Source organism: Gopherus evgoodei, chromosome 10 (assembly GCF_007399415.2).
Source record: "Gopherus evgoodei ecotype Sinaloan lineage chromosome 10, rGopEvg1_v1.p, whole genome shotgun sequence".
Lineage (NCBI taxonomy): Eukaryota > Metazoa > Chordata > Testudines > Testudinidae > Gopherus > Gopherus evgoodei.
In genome coordinates, this window is record NC_044331.1 from 69,729,039 (window position 1) to 69,746,282 (window position 17,244).

General features: G+C 41.3%; 1 protein-coding gene across 2 annotated transcripts in view; it reads right to left on the reverse strand.

Moving 5' to 3' along the window:
- DNAH3 (dynein axonemal heavy chain 3) overlaps window positions 1-16,679 on the reverse strand; it is a 111,871-nt gene extending 95,192 nt beyond the window's left edge. Inside the window, exons 1-7 of one of the 2 annotated variants that reach the window (XM_030578529.1) lie at window positions 16,652-16,679; window positions 15,884-16,006; window positions 12,545-12,646; window positions 9,356-9,581; window positions 6,701-6,770; window positions 4,610-4,799; window positions 3,831-4,020 (exon numbers count right to left, since the gene is read on the reverse strand). In XM_030578529.1, the coding sequence (XP_030434389.1) occupies window positions 3,831-4,020; window positions 4,610-4,799; window positions 6,701-6,770; window positions 9,356-9,581; window positions 12,545-12,646; window positions 15,884-15,916 (811 nt within the window). In that variant the 5' untranslated portion in view covers window positions 15,917-16,006; window positions 16,652-16,679. Of the gene's footprint in view, window positions 1-3,830; window positions 4,021-4,609; window positions 4,800-6,700; window positions 6,771-9,355; window positions 9,582-12,544; window positions 12,647-15,883; window positions 16,007-16,651 lie in introns of those variants that run through there. The other variant, XM_030578530.1, reaches the window with a different exon arrangement.
- Window positions 16,680-17,244: the final 565 nt, after the last annotated feature.

A 17,244-nucleotide genomic window follows, 5' to 3' on the forward strand; every position in this document is an offset into this window, starting at 1 on the left:
GGAGCAGTTTTGTTGCACTCTGTAACTCAAGCTGTATCTACACTACCACTTAAGTTAGTGTAACTTATGTCACTCAGAGGTGTGAATAAATAAGCCATTCCGCTGAGTAACATAAGTTACACTGACCTAAGCATCGGTGTGGACAAAGCTATGTTGGTGGAAGAGCTTCTCCCATAGACATAGCTGGTGCCACTCATTGGGAATGGATTAATTAAGTCGATGGGAGAGCTCTCTCCTGTAAGCTTAGAGTGGCTACAGTAGAGAACTTACAGCTGTAAGCTCTCTAGTGTAGCCATAGCCTCAAATACTTCCTTTCAACTTCCCATACTGCAACCCTTGACATCCATGTTCTGAGGCTCAGGTAAATCAAACTGATTAAGTTGCCCCATTTCCCCTTTTAAAATGGATTTTCTCCCTTGAATGAGATCTTTCAATTACTAGGTGCTCCATACTGGGGAACACCCATCATGCCAATATTCCAAACTGCGGAGTCATTCCTGCTGCACTTTATGCAAACCAGCCATGCTGTTCACACTGCTTGATCTATTAGTCAGTAATGGAGGCTCTCACTGCTCTTCCTTGAGGGAGCACAGAAAGGGATAAGTACTTACTTCAATGTATCTAAATTCTGTAATGACAATCTGGTTCTGATTCCTACACAGATATAAGCTCCTTCCCAGCCAGCCCCCTAGTAACTCGTAAGAACATGTGTGCGTACCTATTTCATAAAAGGTATTTCAGCCGTGGCACAACACCAACATTTATGTGCCAGAACAAGAACTGTGATGGTGAGGCAAATACTCTACTGACAGTTCAGTTCCCAGACCTGTATGAAGGGAGTAAGCGATTAGTTCAGTGCCTTTAGGATTAGAGAAAGAGTGTGAAGGCTTATCCACATGGGAGATTTTTCCAGTTACACTGGTTTAATTATACTGGTATAACTCCAATTGTCAATCCTCGTATTCTGGAATAAGATTGCCTTTTTTTTTTTTGGTGGTGGGGGGGGGTGTAACAGCCTATAGGACTAACCTGCTTGCATAAATATATATAGATAGATATATTTTTATTTGATGTATTGTATTAGGTTTATAGATTTATATTACAGTAAGTCTGGCTATAATGCAAGAGACCTACAGGCAATATCCCGTATGTTAAACTAAAGCAAAGTTAGCATATCTATATTAAGACCTTTTATTCAGAAAGCAAAGTTGACCTATATCTTGTTAAATAGATGAGTACCCACACCTTGTCTATGACCTTTTATTTAGACTGATGACAATGACGAATGGCATAGGGGTTTTTCCCACAGACTTAACAAGTACACCACAAGAGACAGATGTGCGTACATACCTGTCATCAATATGCACATACATACTAGCCTGTGGGGTAAGGGAACCCTAACATTTCTGGGGGTGAGGAATGAAATTTGGGCATAAGAGGAAGGAAGTCCGGCATTTGCCCTACAAAAGAGGTAACCACCTCCATAAAGAATCTCCATTTTCTTACTAGCTTTAGATCTCCATTTTCTCTTCATCTTCATTCTCTCCATTTCCCTCTATCTCCATTTCTCATTTACTTCTTCCATTCTATCTATCTACAATGACTGCTACTATTTATAGGCTATACTTTTCCTTAAATTTTAAGTTTCAAGGGAACTAGGCTAAGCTAGGTTTCCCTAAGTTTTATTCTTAGTTTGTTTATTAGGTTTTGATTTAAGTTTAAGATAGTCAAGTAAACCCTAGTCAGCTTTAATAGCTCTTAGCATTTTCTAAGCATTGCATCCCTCACTCAAGAATTGAGAAACCTGAACTACAAGGCTGGTCCTGTGTCTCTTACCACCAGGTTTTCAAGGAAGGGTGTGAGTATATTAACCAAAGCTTTGTTGCATATAATACTATATTCTCATATGTATCTGTTGAATAGCAGAAATGCAATTGTAACTTTGTAACTCTTGAGTATTCTACCATTTACTTACTATTATTGACTTTAATAAAAAGTCTTTAAGACAATATCTATCTCAGTGTAAGCTTCCTGTCATACCCCCGAGAGTCCTTTATAAATTTTGTGGAGCCTGATTCAGGACAAGAACTTTTATCTTCTGATCACACAGATTGGTGAGCCTTAACTCATACTAATTAATTATTATTATTATTAAGATCGATAAAATTACATTAATAAACTAAATTCCCATATTATCCAAAATTAATATTATCAGTACACCCAAAATCAGGCTCCGGGGGGGAGGGAGAAAGGGTTAGCTTTAACCACCACCAAAGCCACATAAGCTAAACCAGAGAAAGGCACTCTTATTCCTGAATAAAATTGTCCACTCCAGGGGTTATACTGGATAACTATTGTGATTTAAATTTGTATTGCTATGATATTCTCATGTGACAAGCCCTTAAATTGGGATATGCTGGCCATCATTGAGATTGGAAAAGAAACATAAGTAAACATAGTACTTTAGTGATATATATAGCTGAAAGATGGGAAGATCTCTGTTCTGGAGAACTTACAATGTAACTTATTCAAATAACAGTAATTAACATTAGCAAAATATGGAATGTAAGGAAAGTCTGGGTGGAAATTCCAGTTGAATATTTTGAACTGATCCCAACTCAGAAGCTACATTTGGAAAAGAGCAACAAGTCTATTGGATCCTGGGGCTACCAAACAAAGTCCAGCTGGAAAATTATAATGAATCTACTGGAAAAAAAGAGAAGGGAAGAGAAAGCTACACTTGAGAGGTCATTGTTTTATCAGAATCATTTCCCTCACACTCAATCTCCTGGAACTGAACATTAGTGAATTTCAATACTTCTAATCTTCTGTATTAGGCTCAAATGTAAAAGCATCTTAACCCTGTAATTATTTCCTATTTCAGTTCCATGTGTTCCATTCTCATTAATCCTGTAATGATTTAAATAAAAACCTTTAACTCATGACACTATGGATCCTGGTGTAAAAGCACTGGAATTCAGTGGAGCCATATAAGAGATGAATTTGTCTCATTGAATGATATTGTCAGGTTATGCAGATTTGAGCCTGCATTAGAAATGGGAAACTGCATGTGAAGGGGGTGCCCAGAGACTAATTGTCTACTGAAAGCAGCAAAGCGTCCTGTGGCACCTTATAGACTAACAGACGTATTGGAGCATGAGTTTTCCTATGTGAATACCCACTTTGTCGGCTACATCCGACAAAGTGGGTATTCACCCACGAAAGCTCATGCTCCAATACATCTCTTAGTATATAAGGTTCCACAGGACGCTTTGCTGCTTTTACAGCTCCAGACTAACATGGCTACCCCTCTGATACTTGTCTACCGAAGCTGACTCTATATTAATTGAAGTCTTACAGTGCTTAGTAAATAAGGATACTTGATGAAACTGGAATTAAATGTTGCATTATCATGGATTGCATCTACATGGAAATCTAGAGTGATTCTACTGACCTCAAATGAGTAAGCCATGTGAGCAGGGGTGGCTCTAGGTATTTTGCCACTCCAAGCACGGCAGGCAGGCTGCCTTTGGCAGCTTGCCTGCGGGAGGTCCCCAGTCCCGTGGATTTGGAGGCCTGCCTGTGGGAGGTCCGCCGAAGCCGCGGGACCAAAGGACCCTCCGCAGGCATGCCACCGAAGGCAACCTGCCTGCCGCCCTCGCGGTGACTGGCAGAGCGTCCCCAGTGGCTTGCCGCCCCAGGCATGTGCTTGGCGTGTTGGTGCCTTGAGCCGCCCCTGCATGTGGAGCTGAAAGAAAAACGAGGCCCTTTATTTTTGGACTGAAAAACCAATGCATCTGCCAAAACTACTGAGACGTTTGCCCTCTTACCAATGTTTTTCATGAGGCTGATGTGGTAGTCATCCTGAATCTCTTCTGTTAAACTATGAAGCAATGTCTCCAGATTTGGGTTGGTAAGCAAATGATTTGGAATATGCTTTAAAATCATGTCTTTCACTTCTTTATCCTGGGGCGCCAGCATGTCTTTCTGTATTCCATTATGTATGTAATAACAATATCTCTGTAAAAATAAAAATATCCTTATTATATTGACTTTTAAGACAGAGAACTGACTATGATGAAATATTTTCCAGGTTTGTTTGTTTTTTTTAATCTTCTCGCCCTTTTCACAGATAGAAGGCACTTAAACTATCATGTGCCTTGATTATTTCAAACTTGAGTTTCTTTTAAACCAGTACAAATTTCTGATGTAATTTTTTTAAAGTAGTTCCATCTGCTTAGATACATTGTTCTGGGCTGGACCAACTAAAATTTAGTAAAATTTGAAGTGCGAGGCAATAATATGAGCAGTTACGAATTTGGTTAGATGCGCTTAGATGCAACACTCTGGCCTGGAGAACAGACTGAGGAGTGAGAAACTATTAAAAGAAAAAGAAAACAATTGGGAAGGAAATGGAGGCAGATTAGGGTTAAAGAAAGATTTAAACACAATTTGTTGTATTTAGTTTTTATACATGCTTTGTCTGGTGCATAGAAATTTTCTTCTTTTCCCAATTTATGCCCAATTTAAGTGGGCATAACTGTACATATTCATACTCCCGATTATGACTATCATCACTTTTCTCAACTTAAAAAAGTGAAGTTAATACCTCTATATCACTTTTCGAAGGTGACTCTTCTTGCTTATGTATCTCCTCCTCGTGCTGAAGCATGACAACAAACTGTTCCTCTGGAGTCAATGGTTGGGTGTCTGAATAATATATGATGCCTAATTCTGGACTATGTCTATCTGAATATAATGAATTTGAATCTATACTGTACAGTTGGGTTGGTGTGGTTCTGAAACAAAAGGGCACTAGTTTAGTATACTTACAACCAGAGATGCATTCTCATAACATTCTGGCCAAATTCATGCTGTTTTCCAGTTGCATTATGCTGAGGATGAACATGGCCTATTCTACAGTACTCAATTATTCATGAAGATGTAGTAAACCCATACACCAAATTGCTTCATTGTAAACAATATACCTGCTGCCTTATATGGTAATATGAAAACTAGCAAGTATATTGCAGGTAATGGCAGTGTATCGTACAATATATATACACAATCCCCCAGTTTGAAATAGTCCAAATTTGGTGACCTTCTGGTCATGCTACAAAAGACATCTGTTTGATAGGGCATTGAGAGAGGGCTGGCTGATCATTTTAATGCTGCTGACTTCTAAATTGCATTGTTAATGTGTGTTGGGGCACCTAGTGTCTTGGACAGGCATCTTTTAAGTTATTTTTAAATCAAAATAAACAAAACATAGAAATATGTATGGGTAATTATAATGACAAAGGTGGGTAACATTATTATAGGCAAACTGGTAGCACCACCTATTATTAAGGTTGACTGACATTTTACATCAGATCCATTTTCAGCTGTGTATAATTTTGCCTAACTTTAACCATTTAGGCTGAAATTTTCCATGCCAGGTGTCTACCTGAGGTTGAATACTTGTGGATAATTAAAGTCAAAGTGGTTCAGCCATTTCCGAGAATGAGACTAGAGAAAAATATGTTTTGTGGGGTTTTTTTACTCATGTTACAATCTGATAATCTTTTCTTTGAACAGTTCTAGTTCCCCCAGGCATGGAGCAGGGTTTGAAATGTGGTACACAGTGGCCTCTGTGTCTGAGATGTCCCCTTTTTGCTGTCCCCATTAAAATCTGCCTACATTTAGCCAAGTTATAAGCCACTAAAAAACCGAAATTCGCACATAGGCAGTAAACTTCTTAGATTTTGGAAGATAAATTCCACAAAGATTCCATCCGTCTTGGGCGTGTTCCAGCCAGGGGCTGAGTAAAACTTTCCCTGCAATTGCAGCCCTGATGGCCATGATGGTCCGTCCAGGCACCTGAACTGAGAACAGGAAGTCCATCTCTCTTGTTCTCTCAGTGACCTCCCCAGCTCGCACACACACTTGCAGGTGCCTGTACTGAATGCAGAGGGAAGATCTGTGGGAGGAGGAGAGGGAGAAATGGAGAGAGTAGACTGGGGACAAGGGTCCCAGATAAGGAAGACTGAAACTGAGCCTGGAAGCTGATAGCAGGGGAGTGGAAAGGAAAACTGGAACTGGATGGGCAAGGACACTGGGACAAGGAGCCAGGGAAGGAGACTGTGATTGGGAGCCAATAGGGACAGGGAATATGGGCAAAGGGTTGGGAGAAACGGGAAACCACTGGAGGCCAGGGCATGGGAGACAGATCAGATGAGGAGTCAGGGGAAGGTGGGAACAGGTAATGTCTGGGCATGGAGATGAATTGGGAGAAAAGAAACCAATATTTTCCCACTATTCAAAAGTACTGTATCTCTGAAAAACTGATAGTGTAATTAGAGCATATTTCTAGGTGTCTTGTGACTACTGCCTGTGAATATATCATCCATCCATGTACACCCCAGGGAAATAGTTCAGTATCACAATTCATTAAATGTGCCATTCTATATGCTAGAAGTGAAATTCATCCCTCTGCAAAGGACCAGCAAAAAGTGACACATGAGCTTTCTGATGGCCCTGTCTGCTCAGGCAGGAATTTCACAAACAGATTTTATAAAAAACATAAAATTTTATTGTAACTACATCCAAACTGAGAGAAAAATGAAAGCAACAGGATACTGTAAGTGTGTTAAACTGCAGAGCTCTAGCTCGAGACTTATTTCAGTACTCCATGTCTTTATGATCAACTATGGTACATTACCTATCAGATTCATATATACTTCTTTGTGTAAGTTTGAGCCTCTTCTCAGAAGGTGCAAATTCTTTTGAAGCTATAAGTATCAGTCAAGAAAATAATTTGTAATGAGGTTATTTCAAGTTATTGCAAAGGAGCGATACATGAATTAACTACAACAGACAGTGAAATAACAGAAAAAATATAATCTGCACATAGGCGGCTAGGGTCCTGATTCAGCAACGTACTTAAACACATGCTGAAGTACCTTGCTGAACTGAGGTTCAGGAAAGCATTCAGCATGTGCTTAACCTTAAGCATGTGCTTAAGTTCCATTGATGTCAATGTTTCAGTGTTTTCCTCAATAGGAATGCTTAAGTGAAATAGAACCTATATTTCTAACTTTTACATACAGATAGTGCAATGTAATATCTAAAGGTAGTGTGATAAAATATGAAGTTATAACAAATTCACTATATATGACTAATTTGTGGACAAAAGGCTGTTATGACAGGCTTTTCAGCCATCTAAATAATCAGTCGCCATATAATGCCTTTTCTCCAAGGAAACAGACCCTGACTATGACTGCATTCCATTTCATATACTTTTATTCCTTGGAAATGCATGTGGATCCAAGAAAACAGGCAAAGAAACAATGGAAAGAGGCTTAGTAACCAAAACAAAGCCTACTTAAGTATCAGAGGGTAGCCGTGTTAGTCTGGATCTGTAAAGGCAGCAAAGAATCCTGTGACGCCTTATAGACTAACAGACGTTTTGGAGCATGAGCTTTCGTGGGTGAATACCCACTTCCTCAGATGCATGTAATGGAAATATCCAGGGGCAGGTATATATATGTGTGCTAGCAAGCAAGCTAGAGATAACGAGGTCAGTTCAATCAGGGAGGATGAGGCCCTGTTCTAGCAGTTGAGGTGTGAAAACCAAGAGAGGAGAAACTGGTTCTGTAATTGGCAAGCCATTCACAGTCTTTGTTCAATCCTGAGCTGATGGTGTCAAATTTGCAGATGAACTGAAGCTCAGCAGTTTCTCTTTGAAGTCTGGTCCTGAAGTTTTTTTGCTGCAGGATGGCCACCTTAAGGTCTGCTATAGTGTGGCCAGGGAGGTTGAAGTGCTCTCCTACAGGTTTTTGTATATTGCCATTCCTAATGTCTGATTTGTGTCCATTTAACCTTTTCCGTAGAGACTGTCCAGTTTGGCCGATGTACATAGCAGACGGGCATTGCTGGCATATGATGGCGTATATTACATTGGTGGACGTGCAGGTGAATGAACCTCGATGCCAACTCTGCCCACATATCTACACCAGCGACACCATCACAGGACCTAACCAGATCAGCCACACCATCACTGGTTCATTCACCTGCACATCCACCAATGTAATATACGCCATCATATGCCAGCAATGCCCGTCTCTACGGAAAAGGATAAAGGAAAAACCTGTAGGAGAGCACTTCAACCTCCCTGGCCACACTATAGCAGACCTTAAGGTGGCCTTCCTGCAGCAAAAAAACTTCAGGACCAGACTTCAAAGAGAAACTACTGAGCTTCAGTTCATCTGCAAATTTGACACCATCAGCTCAGGATTGAACAAAGACTGTGAATGGCTTGCCAATTACAGAACCAGTTTCTCCTCTCTTGGTTTTCACACCTCAACTGCTAGAACAGGGCCTCATCCTCCCTGATTGAACTGACCTCGTTATCTCTAGCTTGCTTGCTAGCACACATATATATACCTGCCCCTGGATATTTCCATTACATGCATCTGAGGAAGTGGGTATTCACCCACGAAAGCTCATGCTCCAAAACGTCTGTTAGTCTATAAGGTGCCACAGGATTCTTTCCTACTTAAGTAGTGTGCAAGAGAACAAAGTGGACACTGAAACTCTTTTGTCAAATTCCCAATCATTTGCCAAGATGAAAAGAAAGGAAGCAACGGCCTGGATTAACAGACAGCTTTACACAAATAAAGTAAGTAATGGGAAGTTAGCATACTACATTATAGCAATCTTTCACTAATAGCAGTGGTTTATGAGGAGATGCTAGAATCTTCAGAAGAAAGTTCACAAATTAAAAAGTAGATTTTAAATTGTTGTGACCTTGTGTTTGCATATCATACAAGGCTCTTCGCTAGGAGGGACAGCTTATGTGAATGTAAGGATTCTGTTGCCCCTGTACATTATGAAAGAATCAGTCTACTGTTGATACTGACTACGACTTGCTGGAAAATAAGAATTTTGGTCTGTGAAAAGTGTTGACATTTTAAAATTTGATTTCGGTCCACACTGAAATGAAAATAAGACATTCAGAATTTTTTTGTGATAAAACTTGATACCACCCTGCCTCAGAATAACCAATAGCCTGGTGATTGGGATATAGGACATGGAGGTTCAAGGCCCAGTGTCTGAACGTGGGTCTCTGACATCCCAGATAAGTGCCCTAATCACAGAGCTATTAGCTAATCTGGCATAGGTCTCTTTCTTGCTCAAGTTGTATGGGCTAAACCTCTGACTAAACCTCTGGCCATTTTATAACCAAACTTCACCCAAGAAAGATTAACAGGAAAGAATGGTCACATACAGGAACGGCAGATTTGTACTGCTAATTAAATATGCAGAGATCAAATGAACCATTAGGCAATGTGCTAATATATGCAAGTATGGATACACGGTGAGACTGCTCTCTGATTTGCTGAACCCAATGTTGCTCTCGCCATTGCAGGGGGCACCATTTTATGCAGATCTTTCAGTTTTAGATCACGTGCAGTAAGTGTGTAGTTATTAGCTATGGAATCACTTGGGCTTCGGTAATAACGCTGTTCTTTAAATGGAACCGCCAAAGTCCATGACACTCTTTGCATCAAAGGAGGATAATAGCTGTTCTTAAGGACAAGCTGAAATTAAAAAATAGTAATATTATTAAGTCATTGGGCTATCTAAGAAGTGTCTTCCTGTAGCTAGCACAAGAAAGAATAATTGCTATTTCTTAGCCCGAAGTCCGCCTAAAACTCTTGGCTCTACCACATCACAAACACCAGTTCACATTTTGCACTGACTGATATTTTAAAAAATCTATGTTTATATAATGCTCAAGAAAAGTTCCAGATTGACAGGCCTGAAGAGCGAAGTTAGAGACGAGTGATAGCGCAGGCAGCAGTACTGCAAGCTTCCCCACACACCCCTGCTGGTGAGCAGGGCCAGTGCAACCACTTAGGCAAATTAGGTTGCCGCCTAGTGTGCCTAGTGGTTGAGGGAGCCTAAAAGCCCACTCAGGTGAGGAGGTGGAGTGGAGGTGAGCTGGGGATGGGGGGACTGTGGAGGGCCTCCCACAGTAACGGGGGAGGGGGGGATTTACAGGGGAACCTCTCCCCGCCCCAGATCAACTCCACTCTGCCTCCTTCGCTGAGCACACAGCCCCCGCTCTAAGTCTCCTCCAATCGGAGCCACAAGCCTGGGAGGGGAGGAGAATTAGAGCGACACCGGCGTGCTCAGAGGAGGAGGTGGAGACGAGGTGAGCTGGGGCAGGCTCCTCAGGCAGAGTTAGCTGCCGCGGGGGGGGGGGCTCCCCGGCCGGGGTTAGCTGCCATGGGATGGGGGGGCTCCCCGGCAGGGGTTAGCTGCGGGGGCGATTACTGCTGGGGGGGGCTCCACGGGCAGGGGGGACAGCAGGCTCCCTGGGAGGGGGGTCCCTGGGTCGGGGGCTGGGTTAGCTGCGGTGGGAGGGCTCCTCTGGTGGGGGAGCGGGGGGCATGGTTAGCTGCGGGGGGGGGCAGGATTAGCTGGGGGGGGAGGTGGCGCAAGGTGGAAGTTTCACCTAGGGCGCGAAACTTCCTTGCACTGTCCCTGCCAGTGAGCCTCACCCTTGAGCAGGAAAAAACAAGGGCACATCACTCTCCACAACCACATGATCCCTTGGCCATTCTGTTGAACCAGCCACCCAGAGAGTTGGCCAGTGTCAGTTCCAGTGGTGTTTCCTATGATGTGGATGTTTTGTCACTGAAAAACACTAAACTTATTTCATGCAGGCCACTTGAGGGGGCCACTTAGGGATCTGGGGCAAAATCAGTACTTGGTCCCGCTAGTGAAGGCAGGGGGCTGGACACAATGACCTTTCAGGGTCCCTTCCAGTTCTATGAGATAGGTATATCTCCATATATTATATTATTAACCCATGTAAAAAATACATTAGTTGATTTTTATCTTCAAGTATATATTTTATATCCTCATTGGTTTGATTTATAGCCAGCACAGTGATGCTCTTACATTTATTCCAGCTTTGTCTTGATGTATAATATATTCTAACAATGGCAATTTAAAATGAACAGCTCATTTGTCATATGACTGTATATGGTAATATTCTTGAAAAACAAATGGTGTTCTTAACTTATTTCAGTCATTATTGGAAATTCATTGAATAATTTGAAAATGTGTCTGAAATGTAGACTGCTGTGGAAAAAAATAAATAATGTCAGGCTTAGGCAGCAGAAAAAAGCCTCTAAAGCTTGTGTCCCCTGAAGAACTGACTACTGGCCTTCCGAGCTACTGTATCATACACAAAAGCTGCACTTTACTTAGAAGAAGAAACAGTCCCCTTGCTGGCAGCCAGGAAATGCCACATTAGACATCACGTAGCTATATCTAGCTGCCCCCTTCTGAGGAACACCATCTATCACTTCATGCAGTCTGACTAGCATATATGGCAAACAAGCCAATCTGGTTCATGGGAATGACAGTTGGGGACAGAAGTGGTGACTTTTATTTTTCCCAATGAGTTCTCCACCACCGCTCTGCCCTGAGGCCCCACCCGAGCTCTGCCTCTCCCCTGAGACCCCACCCTCTCCACCTCTTCCCACCCCTGCTCCACCCTCTCTTTGAAGGCCCGGCATTTGGTCTGCCTCTTCCTGCCCCCACTCCGGCCCCTCCCTCAAAGCCCCCCACCTGCCTACTGCTCACTGCTTTCCACTCTCCTCTGAGCACCTCCGCCAGCTGCCAAACAGCTGACTAGTGGCTCTCATCGAACAGCTGTGGCTGGTGAGTGCTGAGCACCACCTATTCTTTTTCCCATGGGTGCTTGAGCACCCCACTTAACCTTTCCTCACCTAAAAAAAATGCAATGAAAACATTGCTACTTGCTTTCTCACCTCTCTTTGCATGACATCATTACTAGCATCAAGTTTCTAATAATTTAAATAGCTTTTTTTAATAGGTTATTGACAATCCTGCCTTCCATTCCCTCACTTCTCTTTCCATTCCTTCAGGAGCTGCAATTAAACGTGTCTGCTCAGCTGGCCATCACCATATGACCTCTGGGAAGGCAGAGTATTAAGACATGAAATAACTTCCTTCCATTTGTGTTACTGATGCAACTTTTTTTCTTCCCCAGTCTATCATGAGCTTTAGTAAAAAAATGATAATGATGTAGTTAGCCAATTTAAAATAGATGATAAAACCAGATTACAACTCCTGCTGTGGGTTTTTCTTATGATCAATGTGGCTAATCTTATCAGTAAGGAAACAGGCATTCATACTGCTGTTAAAGTGCACTCATACTCCCTAAAATCACATTTGAAAGTTCATAGGCTCTATTCTGTTCAGTTTCTTATACCTCACCCATCACCATGGTATCTGAGAGCTTTCCAAAAGAGTTTTCAGTAATGTAACTAGCATAGGTAACTAGGCTCTTGTATAATTCTACAATATTTGGAAAGGGGGAGAGTTAGATAAATCTAAAACCTAATTAGCAGCCTAGGCTGCCCTTTTACCTCATCGTCTGCTTAAAACCTAAAAATATCCAATGCCTGCAGGCATTCCAGTACTCTGCTTAAAAGTTTTATATCAGAGAAAAGATGACACAAACCTTATACAGTTCTGAGGGTTCTGTTGTGGTTGCAGCCGGCAGAGGTGGTAACTCTGGTATCCCTTTGGAATGACTCATATTATACACAGAATTATTTTGGGACTAGAGAGAATAAAAATGTGTTTTACAAAAAGATTTTGAACTGCATTGCTTAACAAAGGACTTTATTCATGAAGGACGGAGTCACTTGATTTTCTTACAAGAACAGTATGTTGCAACTGTTCCAACATAGGAGAAAACTGATATTCTTACTCAGAGCAAATCAGGTTTTCTGGCAGCACTGTCATCTTTGACCTCTTCACAGCCCTCTGACAAATGTGTCTATTTCAAAGAAAAACCTGACTTTGGAGGCATCTTTCACTGGTGGATAAAAACTCTGGAGCAAAAGCTGATATTCCAAAATTTAGGTGCTCATGTTAGAAAAAAAATTAAAGTGTTTATCAAAGTCTGCCTCAAGACACAGATGGCTCACACAGTTAGGTGTAGCCAACAGGACCACAAGGAATTAACACGGCCAGCATGACTTCCAACCTCTATTGATTTCACTGTGCACCAGAAACCCATTTTGTAGCTAGGTGAATTGCAAGCAGCATTTCACTGTAAGATCAAACAAGACTCAAATCCACACCCTTCAGGATCCTGGCTAGCACCTTAACCAGTCAGTCACCACACCTGTTTTGCTTTAAATATTTGCTCTAGCAGGTTTAGAATGAACTAAATATTGCAGCATTGTAACAGTGAATGCATACTCGAAAGTGAATCTGACTAATCCTTGTCTAAGCTGAGTGAAATGCAAAACGTAAATATAGGGCTTTTACTGAGCAAAGGAAATCAGAGTTCAAAAATTATTTCAATTTCAATTCAGGGAGGGGCTGATGTGCTGAGATAGCTTTCTGGGATTCTATGTGGAGTTTTCTTAATACATTTCCCCCTTTTATAATTTCTTCTTTGTGTGTAGAGTTAAGGAGGTGCCCAAGGAAATTATATAAAGCGACGCTAGCAGCAAAGAATGGTGGACTTGCAGACTCTAAAATTTTACATTGTTTTATTTTTGAATGCAGGGTTTTTTTTACATAATTCTACATTTGTAAGTTCAACTTTCATGATAAAGAGATTGCACTATAGCACTTGTATTTGGTAAATTGAAAAACTCTTTTTTGTTTGTTTTTTTACAGTGCAAATACTTGTAATCAAAAATAAAAATAAAGTGAGCACTGTACACTTTGTATTCTGTGTTGTAATTGAAATCAATATATTTGAAAATGTAGAAAACATCCAAAATATTTAAATAAGCGGGAGTCTATTATTATTTAACAATGCGATTAATCGCGATTAATTTTTTTTATCGCTTGATAGCCCTAATATATATACGTATATAAAAAAAACCTAGGTTACATTCCATATGGAGCTACGAAACACATTAAAGGATCACAGAAAGCTATAGTTCCATACTGCAACAACTATTGTTTGGAATCTTCCAAGTCTATATCCCTTAATAGAGGCATAAATCCCAACTACAGCAGATGGGTAAGTGATAGCAGAAATGTGTAACATTTAAGTGCACAGTATTTGAAGGCTGATGCATTAAATAACCATCAAAAGGGCACGTATTATCAGTTGTAATTACACTTCCAAAATGTATTCTTTTTTCTATAGGATGTTTCTTTGATACATTTTGTAGCAAGAGGCTATTGACTCTTGATTCATGTGGCCATAGCAGAGAAGACAGTCCAAACTGTATTCAGCCAATCAAATTCCTTCTTTTGTGATACCCAGTGAAGAGCTCATTTATAAATGGGATTTATAAAAGAAGGAATCTGATTGACCTGTCATAAACAGATAAGTAAGAGTTAATAGAACAACAGTGCTTCATATCTCTTTTGCCTGGAAAGGGTTAACAAGAACAGTGAGCCTGGCTGTCACCTGACCAGAGGACCAATCAGAGGACAGGATACTTTCAAATCTTGAGGGAGGGAAGTTTTGTGTGTGCTGTTAGTTTTTTGGTTGTTGTTCACTCTGGGGGCACAGAGGGATCAGATGTGCAACCAGGTTTCTCTCCAATCTCTCCGATACAGGCACTTATAAGTTCAGAATAGTGAGTACTAGGTAGATAAAGCGAGTTAGGCTTATGGTTGTTTTCTTTATTTGCAAATGTGTATTTGGTTGGAAGGAGTTTAAATTGGTATTTTGCTGAAAGATTTTAATTTGTACTTGTATACTTAGGCTGGGAGGGTATTCCCAGTGTCTATAGCTGAAAGACCTGTACCTATTCCATTTTTTAAATTTACAAAGATAATTTTTACTGTTTTTTCTTTTTTTAATTAAAAGTTTCTTGTTTAAGAACCTGATTGTTTTTTTATTCTGGTGTGAGACCCCAGGAGACGGGGTCTGGATTCACCAGGGAATTGGTGGGGAGAAAGGAGGGAAGGGGGAGAGAGAGGCTAATTTCTCTCTGTGTTAGGATTACTGTCTCTCTCAGGGAGAGTCTGGGAGGGGGAAAGAGAAGGAGGGGGGAAGGTGCATTTTCCTCTCTGTTTAAGATTCAAGGAGTTTGAATCACAGTGATCTTCCAGGGTAACCCAGGGAGGGGAAGCCTGGGAGAGGCAACGGTGAGGGAAAGGGTTTACTTTCCTTGTGTTAAGATCCAGAGGGTCTGGATCTTGGGGGTCCCCAGGCAAGGTTTTGGGGGGACTAGAGTGTACCAGGCACTGGAATTCCTGGTTGGTGGCAGCGCTACAGGTTCTAAGCTGGTAATTAAGCTTAGAAGAATTCATGCTTTTGGACGCTAAGGTTCAGAGTGGGGAATTATACCATGACAGACCTCCATAGACTATTCTCCAGCACAATAATACACAAGATAAATCATAGTTTTGGGCCATACTCCATGGTCCTGTATCAAGCAAAACTCCACTGAAGTCATCAGGAATTTCACTTGATTAAAGACTGGAGAATTTACTGGTGTTTTTGTTTGTTTGTTTTTAAAGTGAACAAACAATAGAGTTTATTAGGCGCTTGTTCTTCCTTAAAGTTCCAGGAGTTGGTAGGAAAGTGAATATTCCTGCTAAGGCAGCTCTTGACATGCTATAAAAGCAATTCCAAACATTAATATCCTTTTAATTTAGCGTGCTTGAGCTATATTACCTTTTCAGAGGGAATACTTTACAGAGGCTAACACGTGATTAATATTTAACCACATGGAGCTTCTTTGAACACTCTGATCTGTAAACCAGGAGTAAGGATCATCAAGAATCCTTAACGATAAAGTTCCAATTGTGTTCAAGGTTTTCAAATTTCATTGTGAATAATTCACAGAGCCCCAACAATAAATCGCTCACTTACCCTCAGGAGCCTTGGAGTCTGTATTGGCTTCATTGTAAACTTCGGTCAAATTGTTTCTTGTTTGTTAAAATGTATAGATTAGGTCAATTTTTTTCTTAAAATAAATAAACTTGTATTAGCTACCTGCATACAGAAAATTAGGGAAATAGTTTCAGGACATAGTTTCCATTCAGGAGACTAGAGAAAGTGTTATAATAGATGCCTGCTTTCCGGACACCTCAGCAGCTGGAAGGAAACAGCTCTCTTGAAACTCCCTCCACCTGTCTGTTCCTCAAGTTGTCTTCTCCCTCTCCCATGCTGGCCCCACTAAGACCTCTTCTCCCTGCTACTCAAGCTCTCTTCCATTTCTACCCCACTTTAAGCTCACTTTTTCCCTGCATCTCATCTCAAACTCTCTTCTATCCTCCTCCAGCTGTCCCAAGCATTCTTCCACCCACCTCCTTTCCCCAAGCTCTCTAGCTTTCTTTGCTCCCATTCCCAGCTCTCTTCTCTGCCTCCTTCCATGCTCCTTTCTCCCCCCAAGCCCATATTCTCTTCCTTTCCCTTTCCCACTGCCTCCCACTCACTCCTTTACGAATGCCCAAATTTGTGGTTTTAAGTAAACAATTTCACACACATTTATTGCTGTGAAATGTGAACAAACATCAAAGTGTGAAAGAGACAGATAGACAGACAATGCCCACTAAGCCTCTTCCTAATGTAGTTTATTGGTGAGGGAGGCAGGGGAGGTTTGCTACCTGCTGCTGCCCTTCTTAACCACCTCCTTACCTGGCTGCAGCTTCTAGCACAAGTGAACTTCTCTGACACTATGCCTTTCACTTCTCAGCCTGGTAGCCAAGGTGACAGCATTTTCGTTGCTAGGAGACATAAGAATGACTCCTTTTCCCCCTCCCTGCTTTCCCACTCCTCCACAATGGCTGAAGAAAAATTCCACCCAGTGTAATCTTACGTTAGGGTGACCAGATGTCCAGATTTTATAGGGATAGTCCTGATTTTGGGGTCTTTTTCTTATATAGGCTCCTATTACCACCCACCTCCTGTCCTGATTTTTCACATTTGCTGTCTGGTCAACCTATCTTATGTACTGCTGAAGCCAGGGAGGAATGGTTCAGGAATGCATCTGTCATTGCTACAGGCTTGTTTACTATTATACTGCTGAAAATTACAGGGATGTTTTGGGACAGATTATGGTTACCTGGGGTAGGGCTGGGGAAGCCACCCATCCAGCAGAGGAGAGGCAAATAAAAAACCTCAGATCTGAAAGGGAAAAAACACAAGGATTCAAATCCCTGAATCCAAACTGCTCTAGGCACTTTTGATTCTGGTTCTGAACCAAAACCCATGGGGTCCCAGAAGTTTAG